Source organism: Pseudonaja textilis, chromosome 12 (assembly GCF_049901715.1).
Source record: "Pseudonaja textilis isolate UNSWEBS1 chromosome 12, rPseTex1.2, whole genome shotgun sequence".
NCBI classification, from domain to species: Eukaryota; Metazoa; Chordata; class Lepidosauria; order Squamata; family Elapidae; genus Pseudonaja; species Pseudonaja textilis.
The window spans coordinates 21550555-21574683 of record NC_142001.1 but is presented as its reverse complement, the minus strand read 5'-3'; the positions used below and the strand labels follow the sequence as shown (position 1 = coordinate 21574683).

The 24129-nt window shown below is 57.0% G+C and overlaps 3 protein-coding genes across 5 annotated transcripts; 2 read left to right on the top strand and 1 right to left on the bottom strand.

Moving 5' to 3' along the window:
* Positions 1–1194: 1194 nt before the first annotated feature.
* LOC113446850 (thymosin beta-15A homolog) lies at positions 1195–2711 on the top strand. Of its 2 annotated transcripts, none has more exons than XM_026716681.2 (3): positions 1195–1226; positions 1542–1678; positions 2320–2711. In XM_026716681.2, exons 2-3 carry the CDS (start codon positions 1579–1581, stop codon positions 2355–2357), a joined length of 138 nt encoding a protein of 45 aa, XP_026572466.1. In that variant the 5' UTR covers positions 1195–1226; positions 1542–1578; the 3' UTR covers positions 2358–2711. The 2 variants fall into 2 exon arrangements, with proteins under 2 accessions (XP_026572466.1, XP_026572465.1); XM_026716680.2 differs by having other exon boundaries at positions 1508–1678.
* Positions 2712–4949: 2238 nt separating this feature from the next.
* RAB9B (RAB9B, member RAS oncogene family) lies at positions 4950–6997 on the top strand. The gene is given in 4 exon segments (XM_026716679.2): positions 4950–5637; positions 6357–6708; positions 6710–6836; positions 6839–6997. Coding segments are annotated over 4 exon segments (1287 nt in total). The 5' UTR covers positions 4950–4952; the 3' UTR covers positions 6962–6997.
* A 947-nt stretch (positions 6998–7944) lies between these two features.
* PLP1 (proteolipid protein 1) lies at positions 7945–20841 on the bottom strand. 2 transcript variants are annotated; one of them, XM_026716677.2, is made up of 7 exons: positions 20704–20841; positions 15133–15319; positions 14434–14695; positions 12438–12606; positions 11822–11895; positions 9959–10024; positions 7945–9622 (listed from the first exon to the last, which is right to left on the bottom strand). In XM_026716677.2, exons 1-7 carry the CDS (start codon positions 20705–20707, stop codon positions 9551–9553), a joined length of 834 nt encoding a protein of 277 aa, XP_026572462.1. In that variant the 5' UTR covers positions 20708–20841; the 3' UTR covers positions 7945–9550. The 2 variants fall into 2 exon arrangements, with proteins under 2 accessions (XP_026572462.1, XP_026572463.1); XM_026716678.2 differs by having other exon boundaries at positions 14539–14695; positions 20704–20839.
* Between the last annotated feature and the right edge of the window lie 3288 nt (positions 20842–24129).

The following is a 24129-nucleotide window of genomic DNA, read 5'->3' as shown; positions in this document are numbered from 1 at the left end:
TAAACTTCAGCTGAGCTGAATTTTAGTGGCTTACATTAATTTGGATACTTTCATAAGTGTAGCTATTAATAAGCTGGCCTATTTGTTACATCCACATATTCCAGTAACCACTATCTCGATTGGAAGCCCACATACACACATAGGCACACCTTAACTCTTATTGGCATAGAAAACGAGCACAACTACCCGCCTTCCCACAATGCACTAGGAAATCGTTTGCAACCTGCGAGGAAGAATATAGAATAGACACGCGCTGTCTTACCGCAACACCTTATTACTTTATTTAATTAGCTTTAAATATGTAACGGTAAGTTCACATACCCTCTTCAACCCCCAAAAGGCAGCCGACCACCTGTCGAACCCGCAAGCTCGGTTCCGCCGCTGGGCGGTGCGCAAACCCGCATCTCCGGCCCGGGCAACGGACCTCGCCGGCCCGCCCACCTGCAAGGAGGCAGCGGCGGCGCTTAGTAGGGCGGCGGCGTGAAGGTGGCTGCTGCCCCTTCCCGTTTCTGGCGGGCCGAGGGCGCCTCTGAGCCCATGTGGAGGAGGAATCGGGCGGGCTCCACCAACGCAGGGCCCTGGTTCGGCCGAAGGGAGGAAGTCCCGTTACCGAGAAGCCCATCCCAACAGCAGCGTTTCCCGCAGGAAACCGTCCCTTCTTCCTACAGCCTCAGGGAAGCCGGCCTCGCGCTCCGCCATACGCTCAGATCTGCGCATTCAGCCGGACTCCCGCCGAGGCCCCGGGGAGACTCCCGGCCCCCCATCCCGTGCTCGCTCGGAGTCGGCGGCCGCGAATGGTCCCTGAATTACAGCTCCCATCATCCGCAGCGAGCCCCCTGCGAGAACGGAGACCGATGGGTTCTAGCGAGGGTGACGCCCTGGGCAGCCGTGGGGCTCGGGGGCAGCGGCGCGGTAGCCTCCCGCCGCGCCCTGCTGGTAACCCGGGGAGGCCTGGAGAAAAGGCGGGGTGGGGCGGGGCGCGCACCCCGGGGGTAACGCAGGGCGCCACTGACCCTCTGGCGAAGGAAGCGGCAAGGCCGGCCGGACATCGCTCAACGCTGGCCGGGCGCGCCTCGGTGCGAGTCGGCCGCCATGCCGCGGCGCCCTCCCCGCTCAGGAGGAAGAAACTACACTTCCCGAGATACCCCGCGGTCCGGCCCCCAGATATAAAGGGACGCCCCGACACGCTGGCTCAGAGAGCGCGGAAGTCGGAGGCGTCTTTGCAGGTGACTGGTGGGGCGGGCGGCCGGGCGGGCTCCCTCGCCCCGCGGAGGGCACTTTCTCCCTTGGGTGTGGCGGGCTCTGAGAGGCGATCGGGTGGGCTACGTTAAACCGAGCGGCGCTTCCCGGACGAGCGGGGCTCGGCAGCGGGGCGTGTCGGAACTTGGCTTGGGGCGAAGGGGGCAGCGGTGCACCCCGGGCTTGCTCCCCACCCCGGGCCCCTGGCTCTGCCACTCCGCCCTGCCTGCCGGTCTCCCCGGCCTGTCCTGCGGCTCCCTTGTTCCAGGAAGCCCCGCGAGGCACCCTGTGGCTTTTTGCAGTTCTGAAAGTATCGGCTTCGCTTCCTGCCTGGCCAAGATGTGCGACAAACCGGATCTTTCGGAGGTCGAGAAGTTCGATAAGAAGAAGCTGAAGAAAACGAATACGGAGGAGAAGAACACGCTGCCTTCCAAGGAGAGTACGTGCTTGGGGAGGGGCCTCCAGCCGCTGCCACCTGCGCCCAAACTCCGAGGGGGGGGAAGAGCCAGGCTTGGGGAGGCCAACTTTTGGGGATCTGCAACTTCCAAATCTTCAGGCAGTGCTTCCTCCTCAGCCTAGCTGAGCCCTGCCCAACCCTGCTACGTGGGAGTTGGGCAGCCCGTCTCAGAGGTCCAGGTCCTCGGGAGGCCTCTGCCCTTGCAGGCAGGGCCTGTCCTGCTGAGATGGGATCCTTTCCCTGGAGTGGCTGAGGTGCTTCCTGTAGGGAAGGAGCCTTTTAGAGAGCTTGTAATCTTGGGAGGGTGAGCTGCCTCCCAAGCAAGGATGGGTTCCTTCCTTGAGCAGCAAGATCATCCGGGCTTGCGGCACTCCACCCAGGGAGGAGCTGGAGGACCAGGGCTTTAGAGCCCCACTACCAGAACCTGGGCCAGTGTGGGGGTCCTGTGGGAGGCAGCAGAACCAGAGTGCAGTTGGTTGCCCAGCAGACCTTGCCGATAGGTTTAGGGTCTCCAGAAAATGCCTTCTCTTTCCCCCTCGACCCCAGCTAGAGACTAGGGGTGGGGGTCTGGAAGGCAGGCTCAGTGCCTCTGAATGCTCAAGGTGCTTTTTTTCTCTCCTCAGCCATTGAACAAGAAAAAGAGGGTGCCAAGTCATCATAGACCAGCGGCATGAAGCTCTGATGTTTTTGGGGTTGTTTCTCTAAAACAACTTATATTTAAACTTGCATCTCACAAAATGCTGCAGCAGCCCATTTGTGGCTGCTGCCTCTTTGAGCCTCCCCGCCCCCCACTTTTCTGGGCTTGGCCGTGCCCTCTTCCATCACAGAAGAAAAAATGATTCACGGGAAATTTCTGGGACTTACCCAGTGTGATTCTCATAGTTTGCCTTTCTTGTCTGATGGAGCAATTTCATCAGTTAAATCCTAATTAGTAAAATTGTTTGCAATTGTTTTTGCAGCTTTACTTTGATTTCTGAAAAATGGAAAGAAAAATCTATTAAAATTTTTAAAATGAGTTACCTCATAACCGTCTCTTGTGATTCCTCCCCAGAGCCCCTAACTTTTGAAGGTATCTTGCTGAGGGTTTTTTTTTTTTTATATCAGTTTGGCCCAGGCCTGTGCTGTGAGTTGGGAAAGAATGGCACTTTTGAAGGGGGGATGTTCTGTTTGCTGTGGGTGGGGCAGAAGGGTGGAAGAGTCTGGGACTCTTCCTGGCAGAGGCATCGTCTTTGAGGAAGTCAAAGATCCACCTGAGGTATCAGGCCGAGACAAGTAGCCACTGGTCCAGACTCAGGGCTTTGAGAAGGTAAATCTAGGTCTAAGCCAATCCTGAATAGAGAATGTAAGGTTAAAGAGCTACTAGCCTGCAGCCTGACATATGGGCCTCCAGAGGTGGCCTTTCATGTTCTGGCTGGCAGATGATGTGCCTAGAGCAGGGGTCCTGGTATGTTGCAGAGCAGTGCAAGAGGGCATCTTTGTAGCCAGGAGAAGATGATCAAGTTAAGAGACTCGACTTAAGAGAGCTGTGGTCTTCTAAAGAGGCCTTGATTCTTAGGTATTCAGGTGGCAATTTACAGTGATGAAAGAAAACTAGCAACCAGAAGGGAATAGTAATGATTGAGTACCAACACAGCAGCGAAGTTTGGAGGCAGCACTTCTGAGCTAACCACCCGTTTCTGGGCAGACACACTTGCTAATAGTGGAAGGATTTGCGGAGACGCCAAAAGCCTGAAGAAAGAGGAAGGGAGCAAAACCTGCAACTTCCCCTCTGCACTTTAGGCAAGAATGTTTTGGGTGTGCCTGCCTCAGACGAGTGGGGGCAGCTTGAGGAAAGGCTACATGCACTGAAAGCTTCACCTAAGACAAGAGCACCTGCTGGAAAGCCCTGCAGCCTCTCAAGAAGGAGGCCCGGCTTGAGATAAGCAAAGCCATCCAGCCATTTCCCTAAACGATGGTCACCCTGCAGATGGGTCAGAAGTCCTGGGGAGGAAGAATGTCTCTGGTCAGGCCGATTGTGTGCTGGTGCTCGTTTGTTCAAGGAGGAGGCAGGCATTAGCCAGCACTCGGCACAGCAGCTGGATGGCTGCCTGGGACACAGACGGGCATGCCTAAACCAAGATCCATGTTCTGATCAGACGTGTGTCCTGATTCAGTGCACAGGAAAAAGGGGTGGGCAGTTCTCGGGAAGAGGCAAACTTGCCTGCTAGACTCCTCCATGGCCCCCTCCCAGCCTGGAACAGGCAATGAGGGAAATGGAGCCGCTCCCCTCCTCCCCTTCTTGAAGAGGGCAGAGCTGGCCCCCAGCTCCATTCTTCCAGCAGCCTTCAACCTGACCTGCCACAGAGGAGCCTCAACCTCCACCTCCTAAACAATCTTGTAACTGCTGGGGCCAGAGTGGTGGTAGAACCTTAGGGAGAAAAGCTACTGGATTTTCTGGTCTTTAATGCTGCATTGGTTCATCCCAGGAACTCCAGGCACTTTGGCGACCTCTTCAGCAGGAAGCCCCACTTCCACATCCTGGGTACAGACCGCCCATTTCCTCCTGCACCACTGCACTGATTCACTTATGCTGGGAGATCAGAATGATTCTCAGCAGGATCCCAGTTTCCTAGGAAAGACCACACTGCAGTTCAGTCTTGGAAGCTCAGCCAGCTGAAAGGGGTTTGAGATCAGCTGTTTCCACACAGCATGGAGCAGCATGGGGCTGGTCTGCATTGACTCCAGCTTGGCCAGAGCTTACTCTAAGTATGGACTGGGATACCTGGGAGGAGGAACCCAGCCCATCTAGTTAATTTAGGTCCATGATCTGCATAGATTCCAAAAGCATGGGCCTTCAGGAACCATGCTGAACTGCTCCACAAGGCCTTTTTCAGGGTTGGTTTGCTGTGGCCATTTGTGAAATGCAGGTGTGTGGAAGCCTTGGAACCCCCTGGCTGCAGCAGCCTGCTGACCCCATCCATCAGGATTCACCACTGGAATGCTCCAAAGTGCCCCTCTGCACGACAGCAACAACAGGCCCAGCCCTGCCAGTAGCTGTTTGCTTTCCAGGTGTGTGCTTCAGCTAACAAAATGTGCGCCAGACTTGGGCAAGGCCTGCCTCCTTCCTGCTCAGCTCCCTGGTGGAAGGTCGGGAGTGGGAGGCAGGCCGCTCCCTGAATGCAGAACAAACCGATCGGACAGGTCCGGGCTAGCTCGATAAGCGGAGACGTCACCAGCTGGGACCCGCTGCCTTTTCCTGTGGTGCCAGCCAAGCGTTATGCGGAACGGCACGGGAGGCGGCCGCAGGGCAGAGCCAGCCTCGCTGCCCCTCTCTAGGACGAATCCCGCCTCTTCCCCCTCGCAGACTGACTGGGAGGGAATTATCCGGCAGCCCCGGGCTTCGTTGTGCGTTCTGAACCGCCACTGTGAGGTGGAAAGCTGCAGACCCCCATTGCACTCATGTGCCGGGTCCCTCGCAGCCGCCGGCCTGAATTTCCTTCCGGGCAGAGCTGAGCCCGGCTGGAAGCCGCGGGGCTGCAGGGGAAGAAAGCCGCTGCCTCGGCTCAGTCGTCGCGCAACACGTGGCTCCAGGCTCCGGGCCCCGCTCAAGGCAGGGGGGAGCTGCTTGAAGGGAGGTGCGTGGCACGTGCTTCTTTCACACCTGGCCTCGCGCCGCCCCCGCACTCCCCCCCATTCCGCCGGCCGGGCAGAGTCGCGGCCGGCCCTTCCGGAACTCCGCCGGGGCGGGTCGGAGCGTCCCAACGTTGCCTGGATCCCTTCGCGCCAAGCAGAGAGGGCGCGACCGAGGGGCCGCCCTTTCACTGGAGCTGCAGCTGCCGGCGAAAGCTGCCGCGAGCGCATGCGCCCGGGAGATGCCAGGCCCCGGAGTCTGCCGCGGAGTTGCGGGCGGGAGCCCAAGCCGGCTGCGGGGCAAGTGCTCCGGGACGAGCCACAGCCTAAGGGTGAGGAAGACGTCGGGTTGGGGCGGAGAAGCGCCTGCCAGACGGGAAGCGTCGCAGCTCCCGGCAGCTTTCTGCCGGCGGCTTAGGCTTCGTTGCCTACCCGCGGCTGCCGGGCAGAGATGCCTGGGGGAGAGCAGAGGCTGCCAAGGCGCGGCGGCTGGGATTGGGCATCCCCCGCCCGGGCTCTCTTCCCCTGCGCTGCTCCCCCGGCCCGGACGCCACCCGGCCCGCGGCAGCAACTTAGCGGAAGCGGGTGTGGGGGAAGTCGAGGCGGTTGGGCCCCGCAGAAGGATTTGCGGGCAAGACGGAAAGGGCAGGGCGAAGCGGCTCCCGGCTTGGAGCTGCCATCGGCTCCTCAGCGACTGGCCCCCCGCGTGCGGCGCTGCCGGGCTTCCAGATCAAATCCCGAGACCCGGCCGGAGCCCTTCCGCAGCCAGCCAGGTGGTTGGAGCCGGGCAGAGCTGCCGCCACCAGGCCAAGGCGCCTCTGACCTGCCAACCCACCCGCTGCGCCCGGGAAGGACTAACGCCAGCTGTGGGTTTGGCTCCTGGGAGTTGCCCCTGCGCCCCACCCCCCATGCCAGCCAGAAGCATTGGCTCCTCTTTTTCCACCCAGCCGCTGTCCCCAGAAAGGTGGGCTTCTGAGCCGGGAGACCTCCTGCGGGCCTCCTGCCAGGGAGCCAGCCTGGCACCTGCCTGCTAATCCTGCTCATTTCCAAGCTTGCTGCTGCCAGAGCCACCATGAGCGGGAAGTCCTCTTCCTGGGCGACGGGGGTGTCGGCAAGAGCTCCCTCATGAACCGCTATGTGGCCCACAAGTTTGACTCCCAGGCCTTCCACACCATCGGGGTGGAGTTCCTCAACCAGGACCTGGAAGTGGACGGACGCCTCGTGACTCTCCAGATCTGGGACACGGCGGGACAGGAGCGCTTCAAGAGCTTGCGGACCCCCTTCTACCGCAGTGCGGATTGTTGCCTCTTGACCTTCCGCGTTGATGACCGGCAGAGCTTTGAGAACCTGGGCCACTGGCAGAAGGAGTTTACCTGCTACGCCAATGTCAAGGATCCAGAGCACTGTGGTGCTGGGCAACAAGGCGGACAAGGCGGAGAGGCAGGTGGCAGCAGAGGAGGCCCGGGCATGGTGCCTGGCACATGGCAACTACTCTTACCTGGAGACAAGTGCCAAGGATGATACAAGTGTGGGGCGGGGGCTTTTGAGGAAGCAGTGAGGCAGGCGCTGGCCTCGGAAGAGCAGCTGGAGCGCTGCGTCCTGGGCCGCACGGTCGATCTGCACCGCAGTGCCAAGCCAGGCTCCTTGTGTTGCTGACAGGTGCCAGAGGAGAACTGGCTGCTGTTTACAGAGGGAGGGAGGGAGGGAGGGAGGGAGGGGGGGGAGGGTGCTCGGCTTTTCTCACCAACCTCACCAACCTCCAAAGATTTCAGGCCATTTCAGAACGTCTCTACAAATACAATGTGCTTTTAACGTACTGTGTTTGTTAGTTGCAAAAGAAGGAGCTTTGTTTGTGGGTCATTCCTAGTTCTGAGCTAATCTGAACACCCACCAGTTCTGCAAGGAGGGAAGGGCTGGCACCAGGGGCTCTGTGCCGTGCCCGGGAGAGGCCCCAGCATTCTTGGAAGAGTGGGTGGGAGTATGGAACAGCCATCTGGCCACACTGGGAGAGGCAAGGGCCACCCTCCTTCTCCCCAGAAAGCCTGCAGAGCCACGAGGTGGAGTGAGGCAGCATCCAGTGGAGCCTGAGAGTGATCACCCCTCCGTGCTGCTTTGGAAGAGAAAACCCTCCCACCCCCACATATGTCTTATCACAGGAGATTTCATCGGGTGGGCAAGTGGTTGGATAGACTAGATGGGTAGACAGACAGGTAAGACAGAGGTTGCCCCATACCCTCCAACACAGAGGCCGAGCATGTTGCCAAGGATTTCCAGGCCAGCATTGGCTCAGTAGCCAGCAAAATCCAATATCCCACCATTTCGGGACTCCTGAAACTTGCAAGGCTGGCTTCAATTTCTGCAGCACAAACTCTCCTCGTGGTGCATTTTTATCAATCTAGGAAGAGGAATCCAGGCAGTAAAACCTGATCTTTGCTGTCAAAGCTGTGGGGGATCACAAACCCCGTCGGCCTCTAGCGCCTTGATGGCCTTCTGAAAGCCAGGGAGGGCCAGGGATCTGAGCCCCGCTGAGAGGCCTGAGCCCTGCCCCAGCCCCCCTGGCAGGAAGAGGGAGGAGAGCAGCCAAGGAGGCTCTCTTGGGACGAGGTGGGAAAGCAGCCAGACAGGAAGGGAGCAGAGAGTTCTTCAGAACAGTCGTGACTTTTATTCCTTGAATATTACAAAATACACCTTGCAAGGTAAGTCTCAAAAAAACAAATTTGTCATGCTTTGTTAAAAAAATGAATTTCAAAAGGAGAAAGAAACAACTTAGCTTATTAGCTGGTTCCCCAGTGTTTACACTGAGGGATTTTGAAGGGCTCGAGTCCCAGTTATAGGCATTTCTATCAACGTGAAATATCAGGTATAGACAACTTCATTTGCCCCCAGTATTCGCTTCTGTTTTCCAGGTGGGCTCTGTTCACATGTGCATCCAGAGTGGGTTTCAGCTGCCTGGGCCAAGCCTGCTCAGCAGGGCTGCCCTGATTGTTAGCCATCCAGGGAACTGGCCCCCTGCTTGGCCATCTCCCCCGCCCCTTCCTGACACAGACCCCCTCAAGGCTGGAGCCCAGCACTGGCTGAGCCTGGTTGGCCAGGGAGCTCCCAGCTGGGGCTTTGCTTCCGTGGACAAAAAGCCCCTCTTCGGGGAGGGCTTCAATGACACTTTCCGTCCATCCCTTCTTTCCGCTTGATTTAATTGTGTGAAGTTCAGGGACGCTCCTTTCCCAGAGAGTCCGAAGCCATTTTGTTTTGTGGAAATCGTGTCCAGAACGTTCAGGGCGTTTCTCTTCTTTTAGCCGTCTCTTTAGACAAGTAACCAAGACAGGAGACTCCATATAACTGGGGGGGTGTTGGTGTTTACAGTTTGCCCAAAATTGGAAAGAATAATTATAAGGACAGGAATACAGGTTATATTCTGCAAATGATCCCTAATGAAGCGCGCACATGAGAGAAGCAGCAGTCACCAAGAGGACGGTCGCAGGCTGCGTTCCACAGCTAGTGGCAAGAGGGAAAGCACACGGCCCAGGGTTACGGTCCCCTCCTCTAACGAAGGGGCTCCTAGCATTAGACACGGAAGCTTTGGTTATGGGTGCTCCTAAGGCTGACCTCTGCCCAGCTGGTGTGGCCCAAGGAAGCTGGAGCCCATGAGCCTGGCTTGACCTGCTCCTCAAAGGATGGGGAGGAGGGCCCCTTCCCCAGGTTCCTCGGGGCTCCGGGCAAGGTCGCCTCTCAACAAGGCAGCGGCTCAGTGCTCTCTTCCTGGGAAGATCCTGGCACTAAGCCCTCTTGCCCAGGAGACGGAGAGGTTGGCCTCGGGGCACCTTTGGTTCTCTGCCACCTCAGGTGCCACCCTGGGAGAAGGCTGTTGAACTAGCCTAGCCGGCTCTTCTCTTTCTCAGGGCGGCTCAGCTGGCTGACCAGACCCCCTGGCCTTCCTTTGGAGCAGGCAGCTCTCTCCCTCCTCCGGGTGTGAGGCCAAGAGCCCATGTCAGGTGGTCCTGGAGGAGCCCAGAGAGCTACAGGGAGATGAGAGCATGAAGCGCTGGAGCTGCGGTGCTGAAGAGACTCCTCCATCCTTGGGATATGGCCTGCTTCATTGGCCCAAGGGGGAAGGGCAGTCAGGTGGTATTAAAGGAGGAGGAAGAAGAGGAAGCCAGGTGCAGCGTGACTGCCTGGTTGGGTTAAAGCCTGGTAGTTAGAGGAGGAAGAGCATCTGGTGAAGGTAATGGCGCTCTCTCTTGCTCACGCTTAGAACTTTGTGCCTCTTCCCATCAGTCTGAGGACTGCAAAGTTGTAGGTGGCTGCAATGATGAAGGTGAGCTGGAGGGCAGAAAATGGGAAGAAGGAGGTGAGATCAAAAGGCCCTGAGAAAGACGTCTCCCTTCCCAAGCTCCCCTTGTGGCCCCAAGCATTTTGGGCTGCTTCTGCACTGGCCTAGAGGTCTCCTGCCCCGTCCGCACCCTTCCCTGGCAGAAGATGTGGCAACAGCCCCAGGTGTGACTGTGCATTCAAGCTCCTTTCAGTGTTGCTGCCCTGCTGTCCAGGTTGCTGTTTTGGACGTTTGGGCCAAAAGCAATTGCAACACTCCTGCCTCCTCCTTAACCCTCATCCCTGAATCAAAGGGGAAAGGCTGAGGGGACCCTTGGCTAGACTTACCAGGGCCACAAGAGTAACAGCAGCCCCCACGAATGCGGCAATGAAGAGATGAAAGGTCATCTGGAACTGCAAACACAGAGAGGTCTCAGCCCCAATCCCTGGAGGATGGGGGATCAAGGAGGACTGAACCCAGAGGTCAAAGGTCCAAAGGAGGCAGCGCTTTTCTCTAGGTGGTCAACCAACTGCTGGACAAAAGGGGCCTTCGCTGCTCTAGCGAGGCCACTCTTAGAGATAGCAGGTGGATTATCTTACCTGTCAGGCTGAATATTCAAAGTTGCAGGTGGGATCTTCTTTTCTCGTCCACATGTAAGAGGGTCACCTCCAAAATAATGCCCAGATGGCACCTTACATCCATTTTGCCCATCATATAAATAATATGGATTGTTGCAAGAACCAATCTGGGTCGGTCAGTGGGACCAGGACTTTTGGACTCGTGCAGGAGCCCATCTTCAAAGAGTGTGGATTTTCTTCACAAGGATGGTTTTTACTAAAAGGCAGCACCTGCCTGAACTACTAAGATGTGTTTGGTGACAGCTCGGTTTTTTAGCAACCTGCTGATTGTCTTGAACACAATGGATTATCTGCAAACAGCAGATTGCCAGTTACTGAATTACAAGTTAGTAATAGTTTGGTTTTGATTATTGAGTTATCAAAGAAGAGGTTGAGGAGGGGGTCCCAGTGGACCTTTGTAACCCAAGAATGGCCAGTGATGAACTCTCTGATGCAAAGATGTCACCACATTGCGGTTTTCTGTCAGAATCACATCAGTCTGTAGGCACTGTTGGCCTCTGCTCCCTTTCAACTGTCAGCTGCTGCACCTAAATTTATCTTCTTCCTTCTCTGACTCCAGAGGTGAAGTTTCCCCCGACTCTGCTGGCTTTCCAGAAGAGTGTGAAGACTTGGCTCGGACAACTGGCATGGGATCCAAGAGTGAGACCCAACCCTGGGCGATGGGGGGGGCGGGGGTTGAGGGCTGATAGTTATATATATATAATTATAAGAATAAGTATCCGCCTGGATGAACATAAAAATGCAGTCAAAAAGCTGGAACACACTTCCTCACTAGTCCAACACATGGAAGCCACAGGTCATAGCATCAACTTCAATGGCACCAAAACCCTAGCCACTATAGAAAACCCCAGCCACAGAATCATCAGAGAAGCCATAGAGATTGAAAAAAGACCAGAAAGCATGAATAGAAGAGATGATTCCACCAGACTGTCAATCATTTGGAAGCCTGCACTCACAAACAAAAAAATCTCCACACCACAAGCCAGGCAAACACCTGGGCACAGACAGATCCCCCGATACCTCCAGCTCAAACACACCCCAACCAGGCACCCAGATGAAACCTAGCATCCTAACTAATGATAGCCGTCCATTTACCCGGAGCCAAGCTGCACTAAAGGCCTCCAAAAAAGTAACACAATGTTGCCAGCCAATCAAGATACAAAAAGAGCTAAAAAACAGACAGAAGATATTAGAAACACCAATCAAGCAGAACACAGCAAACTCCAAGACCAATAAACACAGACCAAGATGGCCAACCAATCAGGGTGAAGAAAAAACCATTCTGGCACAGCAGTAGGCTAGCCCCAAATTTAAAACTGAAACGGCTGTGAAAGTCTGACTCACAGATGAACACAATACAGAAGCCTGATGATGGCAGATGAGATTCTGCCGAAACGTTGCTACAACTTTAAAAGTACAACTATAATGACAGAGAGAGAGAGAGGGAGGGAGAGAGAGAGAGAGAGAATAACCCCCCCCTTTTCCCCTTAAGAAACCACTTCCCTGGTTCTTTTTGTTTTCTAGGACAATCTAGTCCATCTTCCACTCCTTTGCGAAGCCGAAGACGCTCACCTCAGCAGTCTTGCAGATGGAGAGGAGACTTTGGCCGCAGACCCTTCCCGGAGATGCGTTCCAGGGCAGCACACCTGGGTGGAGCACAAGAGGCCCTGAGCACAGAGCAGTCCGCCCTCAGCAGGCCAGCAGGACTATGCAGATATGGGAAGCCCCTGGCATGAAACCCAGGCAAGACCCCGCTAGGCTGCTTCTCCCTCCTCCGTCTGCCTGGAGAAGCTAGGGCAGAGGGCTGGGGGCAGTCAGAAGGCCTAACCACATCCAGGCTTAACAACCCACTAAACCATTCAGGGCTTTGATTTTGGCTTAGTGAGGCCTATATAAACCTTGCTATTTGCAGCCTTTTCTGCAAGCCATAGTTAAGCAAACCAAGGCGTCACAGGATGTGGGAATGATAACCATTCCGGCCTCCCAAAGGCAACTTTCTTCTTGTTCCTCAGGTAGTGCCAGCAACCTTCCCCTATGCCTCTGGCAGGGAGGGACTTCCAGGTTCCCAGGACAGACTCCGATGAGGGGCCATCTGCTCACCAGAGCCAGAGAAGCACCCAGGCCTGTACAGCCTCTGGATGGTTGGTTGCCTCCCATTTCCAAGAGGAAATTTGCATTTGCTACTCACCATACATTCTGGCATCAGCACACAGGTTGCCAATGCTTGCTGAGGTCTTGGTGGGGTTGGCAATGGAGTTGCAGGTGGTCCAGGTGCTGAAGTAGACATAGACGGGGACGGCAGAGCAGGCCAGGACGAGGAGCCAAAGGACGGCCAAGATGTAAGTGATACCCACAAACTGAAACAGGCAGAACAGACAGGGGTCACCGCGGATCAGCTTGGAACCTTTGGCCAGAAGCGCATGAGACTGGAGATTTGCAGTGAGCCCACTTCCCCACCTCTTCCAGCCGGAAAGGGAAGGAGTCGTCCCTCCAGCCCCAATGGGACTGCCAGGGATTGCCGCCCCTCTGCTCACAGCTCTTGTTCTCTTCCTCTCCCACCCAGGTCCTCTCAGCACAATTGCTGGCTACGATGATGCTCGGTCATCTTCTCCCAAAAGGCTGGGGGTCTGCTGGGCCCATAGCAATTGACAGCATGGAGCAGAATGGTGACTGGGTGTCACATGGCATCTGATTTATGAGCTAACCTCATGCAATTTAGAAAGCTATGCATTTTATGTGCAGAGACGCTCCCTTAGTTGTGCACTTTTAAAAACAGGGAATGCTAGCAAGTCCCTCATCCCTGACACCTGCCCTTTCCTCTCCAGTGGCTGCTTTGCCCTGAACCTGGCCGCAGTTCACCAACTTTCACCCTTCACATTGGAACTTCAGTCCCTGGGTGCATCTCTGCAGCCTTCTTGAAAGGAAGACGACAGCTCCTCGTCTTGCAAAGTGGGACCCCCACCAAACTGGCCTAACTGTTTGAACGTGCTACTGGTTGGCTAGAGATCACAGCCCCCAGTATCTGAGCTCGTGCTCGATTGTGCAGAGACCCCCCTCCCCGGGTGCCAACCCTACTTTCCGGCTGGGACAGATGCTCAACGAAAGGCACACACAGTATGCACAAGTGTATCAGGAACCTGCTTATAACCTCCCAGGGAGCCAGCCCTCCGCTATGTGTGCTTCCAGGCAGGGATGGTGAGGGGTCTGTGAGGGGATGTGAAATGTGTGCGACATTTAGCTGGGTGCAAGAAGGTGCCCTGTGTGTGCCTGAGGGTGAGCATTTGCCCTAGAGGTGCAGAAGTAAGGGATCTTGAAAGAAAACAGCACTTGGCTTGCTCGGTTTCCCTGCCGGGGAGGCTCTTTCAGTGCCATGGAGCCTTTCCAGGCAAGACCTGTGGCTGTGCTAGGTCCACCCCGGCTCCCTCATTGCTTTGGCAAATGCCCCTCTACTCGTCCATAGCAGCCCCCCCACCCCCCAGTGCCTCTAGGTCCCTGAACCTGTGCGGCTGTTCTTTGTCCCTCCCCCCGGAAAGGAGTTTGCTTGGGGGCCCCCGAGGAAGGAAGGCCAGGACTTCCAGCGGGAGACGGGCCCAGCGCCACAGGCCAAGTAGGTCAAACAGTGCTTGGAAGTGCCCATTTGAGGCCTTCCCCACCACGCAATCAATGCTTGGTATCTCTGCCCTCCCATTCTCTGCAACACATTTGGCATGACTGGGCACCCTAGCTGGAGAGCTCCATGGCGAGGGCCCCATGCCCGGCACTCAGCCTTGGGATGCAAAGGGAGAGGGCCGCATTGCAGGCAGCTGGGGCCCAATCCTCCGGGTCTTCCTTGCAAAAAGGGGAGCACGAGGGGGGCGGGGAGGGAAGGGAGCCCTGCAGGGGATGCCCGTAAGTTGAGTGGACCAGTTAGTGCGGGCAAAGCCAATGGGGCAGCTGGGGAGGGGTTAGGAGGGGCGACATTCACCTGGCTGCAAGGAGGGGTGGGGTGGGGGAACGGCAGCCCTGTGCGGTTTTCTCTCTCAGATGCCACTGTCTGTTCCAGGGCAGCTGCTCTGCCTGTGCCTGGAGCCTTCTCGGGACCAGCCACCAGGCTGACCAGGGCTGCAGTCTCATGCCTGTCTGCCCACACCCACGCCCACGCCCAGCCAACCTGCCCCAGAAGACGCAAACTGCGGATAGATCACCTTGTCAGGATGTCCTAGCCATTTGCCCAAACAGTGACACACCAGCTCCCAAGAGTGAGCTTGACGGTGTCCTCTGGAACCCCTCCCCTTGTGGCCCCCTGTTACCGTAGCGCTGAGGCCCTTGCCACAGATGGTGGTCTTGTAGTCGCCAAAGATCTGCCTGACAGCGCCGGTGGTATAAAAGCCTTCGGCCAGGAGGAGGGCTCCGAAGAGGAAGAAGAAGCCGGCGATCCCGTAAATGGCGTATTGGAAATCGTGGATTCTATGAAGGAAGGCCACATTCAGGAGGGGGGAGAAGGGCAGGGCCCCCATCCAGAGCCCCTCCCCCCCCCAGGAGCCAGGCTTTACAAAGCGCTTGGTCCCAACAGCAGCCTGGGTTTGGCCCAAAGGCTTAGCCTGCCACAGGGGAGCCCTCATTTGGCAGATGAGAGCACCTGGCAAAGCCTGGCTTTGGGTCACGGGATTCTGCCAGCCTCACCCCCACCCCACCGCCACCCCCAAGGCAAAGTTGACTGCTGCCCTATAGAGCTCTGCCTTGCCAGGTGGGCCCCAGCTGCCCTAGAGACCTCCAGGCGGGGCTTGGATGCCCACTGCACCCTTGCCAGTCCAGGATCTGTGAGCAAAGCCCTCTCCCTCCTCTGGTTGGCCACAATTGCCCTGCCCTACCTGGAGGACGCAGGCCTAGTGGGGAATACTTACACATCCACCAGGTACTCGTAGTCCTGGTAGTTTTTGGAAAAGTAGGTCTCGATCAGGTGCTCAGTGCCCGTGAGCGCTTCGTGGCCACAGCCACAAAACAGGGCCACTCCCAAGAAACACAGGCCCGTGGCTACCAGGGAGGCAAAGGGGGCTCCCACCAGACACCTGGCACAGCACTCTAATAAACCTGGGCAGAGAAGTGGGGGAGAGAGAGATCACCCATCTGTTCCAGCGGCTGTCAAAATGCCCTGCCCTGTGCAGAGAAGAGAACTTTTAGAGGCTGCATCAAGTCAAGAAGCTGAGACTGGATCCAAATCTGTGGGGCAACCGATCCTGGATCAACCTGAACAGCAAGCCCTGGGGCTGGGGGTCGAGGGTGGGGTGGACAGAGCAGAACGGGCTTTCAGAGAAACTGCCCAATTTTACAAAAAGGGCCCAAGGGACCGGTTTTAGTTTTGCATCCTGCTTTTCTCCCAAGGGCCATTCAAAGAGGCCAATCACGCTTTTTTCAGAAACGCCAGCTGGGACATCAATCCAGGGATACCAACTTCAAAAGCTTAGCCAGAGCCACATCCACTAAAAAGCCACATTGTCCCCTTCACATATTGGCTTCCTGGCCAGAGGAACCCCGTCTTTTCCTGCAGGCGGGAGGTCAAGAAAGAGGCAGGCAACCTCCTTTGGAAAAGAGCCCCAGACTTTAGGACCAGGGGCCTGGGGGGTGGGGGGGTGGCAGCTCTTCTGGCACCGTTTTGGCAGGGGGTCCCCACCTCTTCTGGGACATGCATTTGGGAGCATGGGGCTGCTGATTATTTGGGAGCTTTCTACACCTTCAGATCATTTTCTCCTGGTTTCAGGTGTGTGTTTTAGTTTTCTTCCTTTCTCTGCTGGTCTTAAAAGTGACACCTGCTGAAAAAAAAGGAGCCCTTCAGGCAGAAATTGCTCTGGGAAGAAGGTCACCGCTGTTATTGTTCTTGGGGGAGAGAAGGCAACGCCTCTGGCTGGGAAGAACAGTTAGCAAGATTTAAATCAAGGACTGACTTTCTCCCTGTCTGGCAAGGAAGTTGAATTTTGGACTGGTCAGAGTCTGGAAACCTTGACATGTCTGTTTGAGGGCTGCCTCTTCTAACGGCTCCAGGCAGCCCTCGGGGTCCATTACTCAGACGGTGGCCACTCGGTCTTTCTAGCGAGATGTCACACAGACAAGGCTGCCTTTCAAGCTGAAACCAAGATGGGGCTTGACCCTCGGGGGGCTCGACCGATTGGGCCCCTGCCTTGGAAGGGCTCCTGGGATCTACCTGAGGACACGGGACTCTGCATTTCCTCTGAATGGGATTGCGGGCTGCCCTCCCTCTGGCCTTTTCACTGGCAGGGAGGAGAAATGCCCGGTCATTGGTGACGGACACAGGCGAAGGCCCAAACGGAGTATTTCCCTCTGCCCTGGGCCAGAAACTGGCCTCCTGTCTGGCCTGCCTGCTGAGAGCTCGCTCAGAACTCCCAAGCCTGGCTGCTGTTTGTGGGCTTCGGGGATCCGGATCTGGGCCGAAGAGCCAAGGAGAAGCGTGTTGCTCTGGATTGGAGGGAGGTGAGGTTCAGAAGGGCAGAGTGAGAGAAGGGCAGCTACCTGGAGACCTCGCCCGTGCAGCTGGATCCAGATTGGGATTCTGAGGACCAGAAGGTGGTGGATGTGTTTGGCTCTGGGGTTTTGGCTCAGGCACTTCACTAATATTATCTATATTACAAAAAATACAACAGTAAACCTGAGAACTCTCCACACAATGCAGAAGCCCACCCCACTCCAATAGGCCTCCAGTGGCAATTGTGTGGCGCTGGATTTCCCCCACGAGACCAAGAAGAGTCCTCCCTCGCTTGCTTGGCCATCTCTTAGCATCTGCCCCCTCCCCCCTCCTGGCACTTTCCCCATTATTCCTCCTCCTCCTCCTCCTCCTCCCCTCCCTCTTTGTCCCCGGGTGTTTTTCTCAGCCCTGAAGAATGAGCCCATCAGAAGCTGCTGGGGCCAAGGGTCAGCCTTCCAAGCTGTGCTGATCTCTGGGTGGCACGGACGAGGACAAGGGGGATTTGTTCTCCGCTCTCTTCTCTCTGCCTGGGCTAGGGAGGGAAAGGGGATCAGCAGAGAACAATGGGACCCTCTTTTCTTTGCTTCCCCCGTTCTCCTCAAGTGGGGTGTGGAACAAGTGCCTGAGGCCTCAAGCCAGTAGGTTCCCTACTTGGGACCAGCATCTGATGGGCGCCATGCAGCCCAAAAGGCTCATGATCACCACCCTGCCCCACCAATGCCCTGAGAGCAGGGCCCCTGTGACGAAGGAGCCCCCGGCCGGAGACCTAGGTGGTTGCTTCGTTTGGGGTTGCCTGGCTGAGCCTGCTCCCGCTCTCCTTTGGGAAGGGCGGGTTGGAAGCCTGAACACCCTGAGAAAGTTCCAGATGGGGGCCTGTCCCGCCTGTCCCGCCTCTGCAGTCCCTGCAATGGAGACGACCTTCACGCAAAGGAGGAAGCTGCCTGCAGGCAACGCTTCCTCCATGAAGAACCCCCGAAGGGGCTGCTTCTTTTCTGGCGTTGAGGGGAATTGGTCCGGAGGGACTGCCTGGGGAGCCCGCCTCGAGGCTTTGAGCCCTGGGCAGGAGCAAGGGGAGCCCCCCTACGCAAAGACGGTGTCCTGCACCCACAAGGGAGACCCTGACCCTGGGAGGGTGGAGGGGGGCCCTGTGGGTGCAGCAGAGGCCGGGCTGGTTCGACCATCTTCTGGATCACCTGGCCTTCGGGCGGGGGGGTGTCTGCTTGGCCACGCTGTGGAAGAGAACGCTGGGCTACAGACGCTTTGGCAGTTTGGCTATTTTGCTCTCGCTGGCTAAACTCAATATCCAAGCAAAAAAACGGCACCAATCACGTATATAAGTAAAGGCTGAATGTGCTCCCAGCATGAGATGGATGGGTGGATGGATGGATGGATGGATGGATATCCTGCTTCATTATTTTTACAAATAACTCAAGACAGCGAGTCTATCTAGCATACCTTCCTCTTCCTCCTCCTCCTCCTATTCCACTCCACCACTACCCTGCGAGGTGGGTTGGGCTGAGCGAGAGGGACTGGCCCCAAACCACCCAGCCCTCATTTCCTTTTGGCCAGCACTGGCTTTCAATTCTCACCATTCCTGTATTCCTCACATTTTATATATCTTGTAAAGTACAAATGTTTTAAATACATAAATAATGAATACAATTAAATACATTTCCTGTTGTTAGTTGGGACCCAAACCGGGAGACCTTGTGGCCGAAGCATCTCTGTGCTCTCTGCCAGACTTTGGATAGGTTGGGGGCCCTTCTCTGCCCCCGGGCGTTCTCTCTTGGCCGGTCTCTTGCCTTCCACCAGCCTCTAGAGTAGCCCACTAAGCTTACATAATGGTTTGGAGGGGGAGTGTTGGTGGAGAAGATGACAGAAAGAGGCCCTTGTGTGAACACAATCCCCAGCCTTGTGTCGAGGGCAGAACAATGGACACAAGGAGACATGCAGGACGAGCCTTCCCAAGGCTTCAGCTCCACACTGGCCCCTCCCACCCCATAGGGCTGTGTTGAGTCCGGAGGAGCTCTGGCTGGTACCAGCAGGAGGAAGAAGAGGCGTGGGTGCTATAGGGACAGAGGTGGGGTGGGGTGGGGGACTTGGAGCTGCTTTTCCAAGGCTGTTTTGACAGAGGCCAAACAAGACACCCTCCAAGAGTTTCGGGGGGAGCAGAAGGAATGAGTCTGGGTTGATGCCAGTCCAGACCTCTCTCCTAATTGTTGCGGGAAGGGAAGGAGCCTCTTTCAGCCTGCAGAGAACTGGGGCTGAGCCCACCCTGAGCCAGGCTTCAGCTGGGGGGCGGAGTGGCATAACGCCCCCTCCCGTCCTCTCACGGTCCACGGGCGCAGGGGCAGGAGGAGCCGCTTCAGCCCAGCTTTACGGGCCTTCTTAGGAGGGGGGGATGCCTGCAGGCCCGTCCGCCTGGAGGGGTCTGCGGGGCCAGGCTTCTCCTGGGGAGCAAGAGGAGTTTCTGAGGCCTCCCGCAGATCTTGGGCCAGGCAAGGGAAAGGCAGGCGGCTGGAGCCATCCACGTGGGATGGAGTCTCTCTGCCCAGGCAACCCCCTGCCCAGGGCCATGGGGGGGGGGCGGTTGGGTGAACCTGCACGTCTGGCCATCTGCCCCCCCAAGGACGCTCAGACAAGTCCCAGTGATCCAGGCAGCGGCTGCTGAAAGGGCCTTGCCTCCCCGTCCCTCTGTGAAACGGAGCTGGAGCTGCTGTTCTGCAGCAGGGAGGAGAGGCCTCCCGCGCCCGGCCTGCCTCTCCTTTGGCCAGTTGGATGGAAGGCTCCCTGGCCAGGAGCTCTGGGTGCCTCCTGCTGCTGTCCCTAGCCAGCACCCCAGAGCAGCGTGTGGCCCTCAGGCGGAAGCTCCCTGCACAGGTAGCCCAGAAAGCCACTTGGGGAAGGTGAACAGGCCTTCTGAGCAGGTAAACCACCTGCAGGAGCCGGGCAAGGCTAAGAATCCCTCCTCACCTGGCGGGCGGGGGGGGGCTGTGCATGGGGGGCCCTCTCCTCCGCTTGGAATTCCTCAGGAGCTGCTCTTGTTCCAAATCAGAAAAATGTCGTTTTATGTGTCCATTTTATTTTTACAGCCATATATTCGTGATTTAATATTGTACTGATGTTGGCTGTTTTGTTTTACACCTTGCTGCGCATGAGGCAGCCTGGCAGCGGCGGGAGGGAGCTAAGCACCCTTGGGGGGGGGGGCTAAGAAGTTGCACCCTCTGAGCATGGGAAAAGCAGAAGCCAGGAGCTCCTCCTCTCGGGTGTCCTGAGCGGGTCAGGATATGCTCGGCCTGCCAGCTGCCTCACCAGTGCGGGGGGCTTCATGTGGCGGCTGCTCTTGCCAAGGAGGGGTTCAGAGACCCCACGGGAGCAATGAGGGTATCTGCTGAGAAGGAAGGCCCAATGTGGGGGGAGATGGAGGTGAGGAAGGTGCCTGGGTTTAGTCTGGTGTCCCTCCAGAAAGAGCTCCTGCCTGGCAGAGCATGGCAACCTCCTTCGTGGCGCTCTGCATGGAAAGGCCCACCCGGCTTCCCTTCCCTTGCCCAGAATGCCGCTCCCTGCCTCTTGCCGGTCCCCCATTCGGCAGCGTCAGCTTGGAACCCGGCCACCCCGAGAGCAACTCACTCCGAGCCCAGCCTTTCCTCAATTAGGCAGGGCTCTCCTGCGGTGCGCCCAGACCCACTTCCTGAAAAGGGATCTGGTTCAAGCTTAGAGGACCACGCAGGAGAGAGAATGCTGAACCTGGATGGAGACTCCGGAGAAACTTCCTAAATAGTTTGCCAATCTTTCTTTGGATGTTTTAACCACTCAAATGGCAGTTTTAAATTTTAAGCAACTTAAAAATCCCAAGTGTTCAGAAGAAAGGGCATAGAAATCCCTTCAGCCCAGCACTGTTTTTGAATGGCACAATGGTGATAATAGCCCAGCTTCTTAATTCTAGGTTCTCCCTAGTGGAGAAGGATTAGAGGCTTCCTTGGATTTGCCAACTTACCCATGATTTCAGGATGCACGTCAAGATCCCTGTGCTCTTTTCCCGCCTTTGCTCAGCTAGAACCCTTCGTGGTGCCCCGTTGCCTCCTCTCCTTCCTTCCCTCTGGTGAGTCTCCAGTTCACCAGCAAAGAAAAGGGCTCTTGGGTTGGCAGCCAACCCCCTTAAAGAGCCAACCCCCCTTCAACTGCTCCACCCCTTGGGCTCTCCCCTCTCTCTTAACCCTCCTTTGGACAGTGGACGTGTGCATTTCTCAGCATGGCACAAGCCACAGTTTGCTTTTCATGGGCTCCCAACAGCCTTGGGGGGGTCACGCTTTGTGATATGCCCTTTGAACACTGTAGGAACAGAAAAAGCAGACAGATCCAGCTTTGGGCTTTTCTGGTGCTCCCACAAACATTTGGAGGCGTGGGGGGGGTGCAAACTCTGATAACTCTGCTTCACTTTGGTCTTTCTATGGGTAATCTTTTTCTGACTGCATCTCTCCATATTTCCACTCTTTCCTGCAGAAACCGCCAAGGTTTGGAGGCACGAGACCTGTGCTGCGCGATGGGCCTCTTGGGTGCCAGGCAAAGGCCTGGAACTTCAGCCCCAGGGAGGATTTTGGGCCTAGAATGCCATTCGGGAGTCCCCATCTCTGGTGGCATTCAGAGAGTCCACTCTGTCTTCTGTTGGCAGTTAAGCCACACCAAATCAAACTAGCCAAGGGAAGGGGGCAAAGTAAATGAGGGAAAGTGCAAAAGGAGAGTTGCTTTGGAAGCAATTAAGGCACTGGTGCAGAACTGACAGGAAGCCAGGTGGGTGACCCGGGGCTAAGTACCCCCCGCTTCAACCTGGGAAGCAAGCAAAGGCAGCCATTTCCGAATATCTCATTGGCACAAGCTTGTTCGGGGTGGGTGGGTGGGGGGCACAGTATAAGCCAGTTATTTTAACTTTTAGAGTTAACTTTAAAGGTTTAAAAAAACCCTCCTTTGAAATGCCAGCAGTTAGTGTTAAGACATGGGCATTAATGGAAAAGCTGCCCAGGGTCTTAGGCAGCGGCGCTCCTGGCTGGAGAAGTCTGGGAAGTGAGTGCTCAGAGGGGCTCTCCCTGCCACAGGGGGCCTTCCTGGTCTGGGCACGGCCCTGCACACCTCTCGTGCCAGGGCAATGCAGGAAGCCCTCGGTCCAGAGCGGCTGCCTTCCTCGCCTCCGAAGCAGCCAGCATGGCAGAGATCTGCCTGCTCCTCATCGGTCCAAAAGTTTCCTCCAAAGACAGGTGCCATCGATCCTTCCAACTACCAGGATCTCCCCGTAGTGCCCTTCCCACGACTAACCCTGGGTGGCTCTATGGGAAGCCCTCTGCCTTGGCTGAGAACAGGGGCTGTCAAGAATTTGAGCCCGCAAAGGCAGGGTCAGGGGTGACAACAACCGTCCACACCAAAGCGGACTCTCCCGGGGATGGGAGAAGTAGAGTAAAGATCTGGGCCCTGCTTAGCTGGACTTTAGCTGCCTTCTGGGCTCATCCCTTCTTCTCCCGGATTAATACCATCTCCGGTTGCAATACTGCTCCAAGGGGAGGTGTGGGGGCAGGGGGGCCATGATGCCGCCCTGCTTGCTTCCCCCCCTCCCTCCCTGCCTTCTGCTCTTGCTCCCCAGAGTTCTCGAGCCCAGCACGTCCCTTTGCTCTCCAGGGGGCTCTGGTTGCCTGCCCACCCCGCTATCTATCCCCATCTTCTCCCGGCGACCCTCGCTGGGACTGCTCTCGGGGCGAGCACTTCATAGAGGTCCTATTTCCAATCTGCGACCAGCAGGGGGCAGCAGCAGCCGTTGCGCAGAACCAGCTACGGTTTTTAGGACACCGCCGGTGCTGCTGCTGCTCCAGGGCCTCCCGTCTGGTGGGTAGAAGTCCGAAGGGTCTTTGAGGAGAAGCTGCCTCCTGCAATCTAGCTGCCTCCATCCATGTGGGTTGTGGTGGGGGAGGGAGACGCAAGCAGCCCCCACCCCACTCTGCCCCAAGGCATGGGATGCACAGGCTGGCGCCCTTCCTTGGCTCCCAAGAGAGTTCCGCCAGTACCTGCCCCCTCACATCAGTTGCCCCCCCCCCCATGTTGCTGGGGTCTGAACTAAGGACCACCCAAACTGAAGGTCAGCCGGCACCCTCTGACTCAGCAGGCAGGCCACGTCCCCTCTTCCCCACCCCCCCTGGAGCAGGAGGAACCGCACCCTGCACGCAGATGCCGCCCTGGAGAGGAAGAGACCAAGGTGGCAGAGCAAAGGGCCCCCGCTCTGTGTGCCAAGTTCTCTCTCTCTCCTGCTCCCCCCGTGGAGGGAGAGCAAGGCATGGGGGGGAGGGGGGAGGCAGCTGTGTATGAGGCACCAATGAATTCTAGACCCATTGCAGAAACAGCGGCTGAGAAGACATCCGTCACAGGCCCCGGAGGCTTTGGGTGTGGAGCCCAAAGAGCCCAAAGCCACCCAGCGAAACCCCATCAGGAAGCAGAGGCAGCAGGGTGGCTGCTACCGCTCTCACTTGGGGGGAGTCGGGGGGGCCTTCAAGGTTCACTACTTGCCCCATAACGGGAGGTGCTTTTCTGGAGTCCAGAATGTTGAAGGGAGACCGGTTGCGCCCCGGTCTCTATGCAAAGCCTCTATGAGCCCAGTCAGCCCCATGGCTGCTTCTGGCCAGTGTTCTATCTTGAGGCTCCAGGCTCCACTGCTGGCCTCTGAGAGAACCTCTCTGCTGCCAGGCCGCCCCCCACACACACACCCACAGCCGCCCCACCCCACCCCACCCCACCCCCCAGACACAGGGAGGAATGGAAAGTTCTCTCTAGTCCGAGCCCTCCGTCCTGAGACCTGAAGGGAGCTAGCCCACTCCTCCGTCCAAGCCAGGGGAGGGGAGCTCCCTGGCCCTCCCTGGTCGGTTGGTGCCTGTGCCATCAGGACCGGGGCAACCTCGGGCAGAAGTCTGCCCTGGAGGGACCCCAGCTGGTCAGTAGCCGATGAGAGGACTCAGCCCAAAGGGAGGACACGGAGGTCCTTGAATCCCAAGGGTGGCAAATCAGGAAGATTCCTCTAGCAACCAGCCAGCCAGCCTCCTTTGGAGCTCCGAAGCTTGGAAAGTTCAGCCTGGGAAAGTGAAGGTGCAGCAGTCAGCAGAACGGGAGAAGGCGGCCCTGCGGGGTCCAAGAGCCCCCTTTCTCCTCTGGACAACGTCCTCTTGGCCAGAGGTTGTGGCCCAGGGAGACTGGCGGTCGCACAGGCAGGCCTTTCCAAACACCCCTTTGGCTTCTCCCACTGGGTTGGCTGCCTCCTTCAGTTCCCCAGCTTTCTCTCTCGTGGCTTTGCTGTTACCCTGCCTTACCTGGACTTCTGCCCAAGTGAGAAAACCCCAAGGCCGAAGATGCCAGAAGGCCAAGTCAGGTCACATCTGCCTGGACTGGAGAG

Bases quoted from the DNA above. Each gene is read 5' to 3' on its own strand.
- PLP1 (XM_026716677.2), bottom strand. The intron at 11,896-12,437 runs GTGAGTAGCAAA...TGCTCCACCCAG, and splicing joins TGCTGATGCCAGAATGTATG to GTGTGCTGCCCTGGAACGCA. The intron at 9,623-9,958 runs GTAAGTCTAGCC...TCTGCCCTCCAG, and splicing joins CTGTTACTCTTGTGGCCCTG to CTCACCTTCATCATTGCAGC.
- LOC113446850 (XM_026716681.2), top strand. From the start codon at position 1,579: ATGTGCGACAAACCGGATCTTTCGGAGGTCGAGAAGTTCGATAAGAAG. The intron at 1,679-2,319 runs GTACGTGCTTGG...TTCTCTCCTCAG, and splicing joins CACGCTGCCTTCCAAGGAGA to CCATTGAACAAGAAAAAGAG.